This window comes from Diorhabda sublineata, chromosome 1, assembly GCF_026230105.1.
Source record: "Diorhabda sublineata isolate icDioSubl1.1 chromosome 1, icDioSubl1.1, whole genome shotgun sequence".
Lineage (NCBI taxonomy): Eukaryota > Metazoa > Arthropoda > Insecta > Coleoptera > Chrysomelidae > Diorhabda > Diorhabda sublineata.
In genome coordinates, this window is record NC_079474.1 from 50,414 (window position 1) to 58,578 (window position 8,165).

Sequence of the window (8,165 nt, forward strand, 5' to 3'; positions counted from 1 at the left end):
AAATGTTCATATTATTAGAACGATTATTTAAAATAATACACACTATAAAAATAACCGATAATTGTTTAACTTCACTTTATAATATACTAACACAGAGTCATAGACAAAGATTAGTCATAGAAAGACAGAATATAATTAACCATAGATAAAATATTTTTAAACGAATGACAAGCTAAAAATCGATTAACGGATTTTGACAATTTAAATCGTTATCTCGATGTTTCTGAGCGTTGAATAAAACCACATAAAAATTCACAACCCATTTTATTACAAAGATTTTATTAAATTTTCATTATCTAATATTTATAAGTCGAAGTATCGAGATCGTGTTTAACCATTTGTTCGTCTATCCAATTCCTAAACTTGGCCACGTTAACGTAAACCCCTGGTGTACCGTTCTCCCCGCATCCTATCCCCCAAGAAACGATCCCAGCTTGATAATACCTCCCAGTTTCGTTATCAATGGGGAATATCAAAGGACTACCGCCGTCTCCTTTACAAGTATCTTTCCCCTTTTCACCCCCAGCGCACATAAAACTATTGTGCAACTGGAAATACTTCCCCAGACGAGTCGTTCTCAATTTATCCTGACACATTTTGTTATCAACGACAGGCAGATCGATTTTCTTCAATATAACTTGATATTTCCCTTTCTTCCCGAATTGATCTTTACCCCAACCGGTGGCGTATCCCACCCCGGATCGCACGACGTGGTCCTGAGGAGGCAGACAAATAGTCGAAATGTGATCTGCGGCATCCACCGGCGTTTTCAAAAACAATATGGCGATATCGTTGAACAAAGCGCCGGCGTAGTACTGTTCGTGTATTTGTATCGATTCCACTTCTCTGTCTTGGTAAGGGTAGAGTTCTTCGTCGTGTTGGGTATCCCATTCCCCAGCCCTCACTTTGAAAATCTTGTTTTTACCGGTCACGCAATGCGCTGCTGTTATAACGGCTCGGGGATGAATCAAAGCCCCTCCGCATTGATAAACTTTCAGTACCAGCGGATTCCCTTCGACGGATTCTTCTCGCAAGATGGCTACCATGTAGGGGAATTCGCCGAATTGAGCTTCGCCGTCTGACGCACCGGTTATTCTGAAACCCACTCCTTCGGTGTTTAAATACCCGCAACCTCGGGGTTTGTTAGTCAACGGTGAGGGGGTAATCGGTTCGGTTACGGTGTTGTCTCTGTTACAGCATATTTCGAGGTAGTTGTTACCGCATGGACCTTCGTTTATTCTGGAAAACGGATTATTTACATTTACAACTTTTTAAAGATATCTAAACTTCGATAAAAACAAATCAAAAACGATTTTTTAACAAAAATATAGTGATAAATTTATTAAATAATCATCGCCGATTAAACTACTTTTTGTATAGACCTGGTATAAACATGAAACATACATTATATGTCAATTCATCGACGTATTCCTGCAAGGTTGTAATCTAAGCTTTATATAATAGATTATTATGTCAAAACAATTCTATTTTCTTGTTCTAACTTCTATTTTAATGCTATTTAAAAGAAAATTTAATTATTTTTACTTCAAATTTAAGTTACTTCATATCTTAAATACAGCCACGTATTTAAAAAAAAGAAGAGAGCTGTCATTAATAATTTACAACAAATAGATATGTTTTTACTTGCATTACAAATAAAAAATTATATAAAAAACAACATTTTAATGAAAATATCGTAATAAATTCACTTTTTGTAAATACCTGGTATAATCATGAAACATACGTTTTATGTCTATTCGTCGACGTTTACTTGCAAGATTGTAATCTAACCTTTATATAAAAACTTATATGTTGAAATAATTTTATGTTTATCAACTTAATTACAGACCACGCCCTTTATAAAAAAGAAGAGAACTGTCACAAACACCTGCTAGATTGTTATCCAATCGTTTGTTGAGTTTATAAATTAGTTGGATAGCTACTTACTCAAATACAGACGATTTTCAAAAAAAAAAAAGAAGAGAACTGTCAGAAATAATTAAAACTGAGATTGACTCAAAAGTTTCAGTTACTTGTATTTTTTAACTGTATTGTAGATTAATAAACAAATTATATTGATTTATTTTGTGTAGTGCTTAGTAGTAAATATATACGTAAAGGTAAGTGAACTGTTTTATTAAATTAAACCCGTAAATCTAATTGATAGTACTTCGTAATTATTAACGGTTAGATTGGATCCTAATATAAATATTTGGAATCTATAAAAACAATATACAAACCTAATATCTATCACACCTTCTCCGTTGGTATTCACAGTACCATTTTTACATAGAAAATACTGTACGCAAACGCAATCTCCCGTTTCTCCCGCATCTCCACCGTGACTTTCCACCGGTTGTAAATCAACACCTTGAGCCGAAGTTACTGGTTTTAATGTCGAAGTAGTAGTTGATTGATTTTTAACGTTAAAAACTGATTTTATTAAAGAGTCTAAATCCTCATTTTGACCTTGCGTCCAACATAAAAGACACAGAAATATGGCGACGGTGGTGGGAGAATAATTTATCATATCGACAACTGTAATATAAAAACTATTCACGTATATTATTTCAATAAAAATAATTTTTATTTATTTAAATTGATTAGATGCAATTTTTTGTTTATAATTCAGATTTTCAAGGTCTTAATATCATATTTTAATTTGAATTGATTGATTCTTATGTAATATAACCAAACTGATGGAATATATTAGTCTTTAATAACGAAATCAAAGACAATACGACCTTGTTTATAAAATATAAAATAATATTAAACAACAATAACGGTAGTTTCCAGTTTTTTTTGTTAGTATTAATAATGAATCGATTTTCTATACACGATATCTTGAGAGGTTATCTTCATATGTCAAAAGTCAAAAAGTTAACAATTTACTAGTTGATATTTACGTAAAAATGAAAGAAAAACAAAAAAAAATATTAATTTTAGTTAAAAAAAAGTGATACTATTAGTTTTATTTTATATAAATGTTATCCTTTTACTCCTATTACTTTTAAAAATATGAAATTAAATATAGATAGGTAGAATTTATTTCTAAACCCTCGTATATTAATTAGAATGTTCATGTTTTTATTCACTTTTACTTTAATATTTATAAACCACGAAATTGGTAGTACTAACAATGATTGCAATAATGTATTAATATAAACTTACCTACGTCTTATTCGAAACAATCATACATATGATACGACTCGTCAAATACCTTGAAACTGGCTAGTTTAATAATAATTTCAAAGCAATTATTGACCAATGGTATATAGCGCCGGTCAAAATTCTTTTAAATTAAACACTAGCATGCGCTGACTTTATGTTAATGTATCGGTTACGTCTTCGGTCGACTTGTAAACAGTTTATTGTGGCTGAGCAATAGTTTCAAGTGGGGAACACCCAAGAACACATCCGATTACATCGCGTGAAATTTTCACTGGTAAAGCGGACAGTGCCGGCGTAGGTCTGAGTATCAATTTTTTCGTTTCGAAATAAATTCATTCTGAAGGTTATGTAAAGTATAATTGAACGTATAATCGGGATTTTAAAACGGAAATAAAATGTTTTGTTATTAATTTTAAAGCAATCGATTTTTTTGTATCACGTGATTCAATATGACGTTTTGACAGATCGTTTGATGCGGGATAGTGAAGAATGAAAATTCGATCAAAAATCGATTATTCGTTAACAAAAATCGATTTTTTTTATTTATTTATTTAATATGACGTTTATTTAACAAGAATCGATTATTTGTTGGCAAGAATCGATTCTTTTTCATTCAATACTTCCAATTAAAATGTTCTTTTAGATATAAAACACAAATATCAGAATTTAAATGAATAAAATTATTATATATCATTACAATTTAATAGAATGTGAGATTCACAAATTAAAAACTGAAAATATATCATTTAAAAACATTAAATAAGTACGCCTCTGTTTACTTTTCTTATTGAATTAACACTAATTATTCTATTAAAAATTATCAAAATATGAAATCTGTAAATTTTAATATAAATAAATGTATATCCTTTGAAAATCAAACGAGTACGCCTCTGTCCAAGTTCCAAATCGTATTAATTCATTAAAACATGGAATTTACAAATTTTCTTGCATATGAAAACAATATCCTTAAAAAATCAAATAAGTACGTCTCTGTTCAATATCGAATTAAACCCCAATTAATTTGATTGCAACAAATTAAATCGTGGAACTTGAAAATTTTAATAAAGACTGAATATGTATTTAAAATGAAGTAAGTACGTGTCTGTTCATATTACTGAGAAAGCACAACTGTCATTTGTTATAATCGATTATTCTACAAATACTTTGAAACTTTTTATTTGTATTTAAATCGTTTAGATTCGATGAATAATCGATTACGGTTTTTTTAATCGATGACATACATCCGTTGCAAGTGGATTAACAGCGTTTAATATGCAGTTCCGGTAAATTGTATCTATAAAAAAGAAGAATCAGATACATGATTCATTGTTTTTGTATCAGAAATGAAATAAAAATTTAGGAATATTTCGATTTACTTTATTTCTAACCTCCTCAATAATTACTTACTAAAACTTATTCGTTATTTACTTTTTATTAATGATAATTGAATAGTGATTCAGTATATCTATTGAAAATAGTAAGTGATGTTTGTTCATATTACTAATTTCCTAGTTAAATTTACGAAAAGAAGCAAAACTCAAGTGAAAGTGGTTATTTATTAAGCAAAAATGAGAGATGGAAGAATTTGATTGTAATAAATTGATTTTTTTGGCAAAATTGATACGAGTAAGGCCAATTTTGTTTAAAATTTGTCGATTTGGAGCAAAAATAAGAATTTTCGTACTGAAATTTTGTTATAAACAGTTGAATAGTGAAATCTAACCTAAAAAATATGATTTACTAGTAAAAATAATTGAAATTTCCAATTGAAACTGATCAAAAAAATGAAAATTCAAGTGAAAATTTCTGGCTAAAACAACGAGATTGTACAATTTAACACATTAAGGTAAGTTCTTAAGCAAAAAGGGGCATTTTTTTATCAAAATCATCAAGTGGGGCCAAAAATTCTGAACCAGATCAAATTTAAACACATTTTGGTAGATTTCAGAGAAAAAAAAACATGAAAAGAAGCGTATTGGGGCCAATATTTTTTCCAAATTAGAAATTTATACTAAAAAAAGTGAAATTTAAGTAGAAATGTCATTTTTTGAGCAAGTAATAAGGACTAGAGAAAATTAGGTTATAATAATGACACGAATCCAAAATTTGGATTTTTTTAACAAAAATTTTGAACTAAACCAAAACCAGACACGTTTTGATAAATTTCAGAGAAAAAAACATGAAAAGAAGCATAAGTGGAGTGAAAATATCTGATTTTTAAGCAAAAATAAATAAAATAAGAGAGTCAAAACAAAAAAATAACGAATTTATGGTAAAAAACATCAATTGTGGTCAATATTTTTTTCAAATTACTAATTTACATTCAAATACAATGGAAAAAAGCGAAATTTAAGTAGAAATATTCGATTTTCAAGCAAAAATTTTGTCTTAATAAATAAAACAATGAAAAAAAAACATCATTCTAAGGCAAATTTAGATCTATTCTTGAAAAATATCTAACAAGTTCGTCTATTAAGCAAAATTTTCAAAAATTCCTATTTAATTTCTATAATTAAGAGCATAAACCAACAAAAAACTTCAACGCCCTTAAATCACCAAATTTTCGACACTCTGTATAACAAAAAAGGTAAATAAATAAAAACTAGGAAAAAATTAATAAAAAAATATATTCACATAATAGTAATTACACCCCAGATTCAGGCATCCACAATTTAAAAGTTCGATCATACGAACTACTGGCAATATACTGATCATTAGGAGCAACATCCACGGACATTATCTTCCCATCGTGCCCCGACAACGTCTTCAAAGGCTGCCACGTCTTATTAGTCCATATTTTCACAGTATTATCATACGAAGCAGTCACCAGATAATTACTACTGAATTTTTGAAACTTAACCTCCGATATCAAATTCGTATGAGCCGGAATCGTATATAAAATAGACCGTTTACGTAAATCCCATATTTTACAAGTATTATCCTCACTAGCAGTGGCTATATGATAACCGTTTGAAGAAAAATCGATACCCAATATAGCCCTCAAATGCCCTTCCATAAACATAATACAACGCCCCGTTCTAAGATCCCAAACCCTCCCGAAAGAATCCATACCCCTACAACAACAAAAACACCATAAAAATCATCCTGTTTACATTGTTTTATACAACACTTACCCCGTAGCACAAACGGATCCGTCTACTTGGAAACTGATGCAATAAACCGGTTTAACGTGACCTTCTTGATGTAAAACTTCAGTACATTGATGCAAATCCCATAACCTCCACGAGTTATCGAAACAACAAGTACCTAAAAACCTCCCAGAAGGGTGGAAACCTATCCTTGATACCCTATGCGGCATATGTCCTTCGATATCAGCAATTGGTTCCTCACTAAAAACATTAATTAATTAATCATTCGATTAAATAATTAATTAAATAATTAATTCACCTAACAAAATCCCATAGTTTAACGGAACCGTCAGCGGCGCAAGACGCTATGTTACATATTTTTTCATCTCGTTTGCTAGTGGCGTACGGATGAAAAACTATGGCCCCAACGTTACAAGTGTGACCTTTTAACGTTTGTTTTAACTCGCAATTCGGCACCGACCAAACTTTACACAAACCGCTCCTGTAATTAATTAATTATACAAAAAACAATATTTGAAAATATTGAAATTATTCACCAAGAAGCCGTTGCTAATAATTTCGAATCCGGACTGAACTGGCAATAGGAAATCGGTCTTGTATCTCCTACTTGGCTGGAATAAATCGACGTGGCTTGAATTTTTTTCTGTAATTCTTGCATTTTAGCAGTTTTAGTAGCGGCGGGTAAATCTGCTAATCGCCTCGCTTCTTCTAAACGATCTTTGGCTCTTGGTAGGGAATATTCGGCTATCCACAACCTAGCTACTCGTAGAGATTCGGGACCTTCGTGATACCAAGTAGTTTCTTGATCTTTTTCGAATTGTTTCCTTTCTTCTTCGGCTTCTCTTCTTATAACAGTATCTTCGCCCATGCTGATTTAATTATAAAGTAAAATCTTATATATAATATACAAAAAAATATATCTTACCGGCTTAAAATATCTCTTAATCTCGATCTTCTATCTGCGGGGCCTTCTCCGAAGAGGCAAATCGGTTCGCCTAGTTGACGTAAGTTTCTTTTCACCTCGGCGTCGTCGGTGGATACGTTAATTGATCTGGCTTTTCTTCTCCTTTCGAATTCTTCAAGTAAAGCTTGTTTATCTCGTGACATAGCATCTTCAAGCTCCATGTATTCTATTAAATAAATTATATAAAATTAAAGATATTGTTAGAAATAGAAGGTTTACCCGAAGTCTCTGGAGTAGGAGACGTTGCTGCCGGTAGAGCTTCGTTACTTTCTTCATTTTGGGTTTCAATTCTAATTTTTTCATTATCTTCCAACGAACCGTAATGGATAGTTTTTATTTTTTTCACATACTGAAGTTCTTCATCATCAGACATGTTTTTAAATTTTAAATTGCGTTTGTTTACGTTTGTCGAAAATTTGAGGTTAACTTCTTATTCTTTTTCTATTATGAAATCTTACTCAATTACGATCGGAGTATAGACATAAACACTATTCGGGTTAACAGAATCATGATATAGATGCTCTGATCCTAAACCCAGATCTCGTTGCTCGGAACCAGTGTTAATCAGATTGTAATCATTTGATATTATATAAATTAATGGATTAAATCATTTTTCTATGGCTTTTTTGAAATTAACAAATTACTTATCACCTTTAAATGACTACTACTACTACTACTTAAAAATGTGATTAAGGTTTAAAATACACAATCATGTGATAAATGATCTACTTGAATTCAAATCATAGTTTCCGAAAAGCTCTATGAGAAAACTAACCCGGATCACGATCATTGTTGTTCGGAAACTGATCGGATCGTAATCATATGATATGGTCCTTTCTGCCCTGGTATACTAGTGGGTAAATGTAATGAACTGATAGGTATATGGTTTTTTTAAATATTAATAAATATTAATCCTTTTA

General features: G+C 30.9%; 2 protein-coding genes across 4 annotated transcripts; both read right to left on the reverse strand.

Annotated features, from left to right (window-relative positions):
* Positions 1 to 206: 206 nt before the first annotated feature.
* Positions 207 to 3,445, reverse strand: LOC130448089 (phenoloxidase-activating factor 2-like). 3 transcript variants are annotated; one of them, XM_056785296.1, is made up of 3 exons: positions 3,172 to 3,442; positions 2,241 to 2,538; positions 207 to 1,239 (listed from the first exon to the last, which is right to left on the reverse strand). In XM_056785296.1, the coding sequence occupies exons 2-3, from the start codon at positions 2,528 to 2,530 to the stop codon at positions 297 to 299; spliced, it is 1,233 nt and encodes a 410-aa protein (XP_056641274.1). In that variant the 5' UTR covers positions 2,531 to 2,538; positions 3,172 to 3,442; the 3' UTR covers positions 207 to 296. The 3 variants fall into 3 exon arrangements, with proteins under 3 accessions (XP_056641274.1, XP_056641266.1, XP_056641283.1); XM_056785288.1 differs by having other exon boundaries at positions 234 to 1,239; positions 2,241 to 2,552; positions 3,172 to 3,445; XM_056785305.1 differs by having other exon boundaries at positions 234 to 1,239; positions 3,176 to 3,444.
* A 2,336-nt stretch (positions 3,446 to 5,781) lies between these two features.
* Positions 5,782 to 7,745, reverse strand: LOC130448055 (U4/U6 small nuclear ribonucleoprotein Prp4). Its single transcript, XM_056785225.1, has 6 exons — positions 7,465 to 7,745; positions 7,207 to 7,411; positions 6,818 to 7,150; positions 6,580 to 6,762; positions 6,306 to 6,521; positions 5,782 to 6,245 (listed from the first exon to the last, which is right to left on the reverse strand). The coding sequence occupies exons 1-6, from the start codon at positions 7,616 to 7,618 to the stop codon at positions 5,816 to 5,818; spliced, it is 1,521 nt and encodes a 506-aa protein (XP_056641203.1). The 5' UTR covers positions 7,619 to 7,745; the 3' UTR covers positions 5,782 to 5,815.
* Between the last annotated feature and the right edge of the window lie 420 nt (positions 7,746 to 8,165).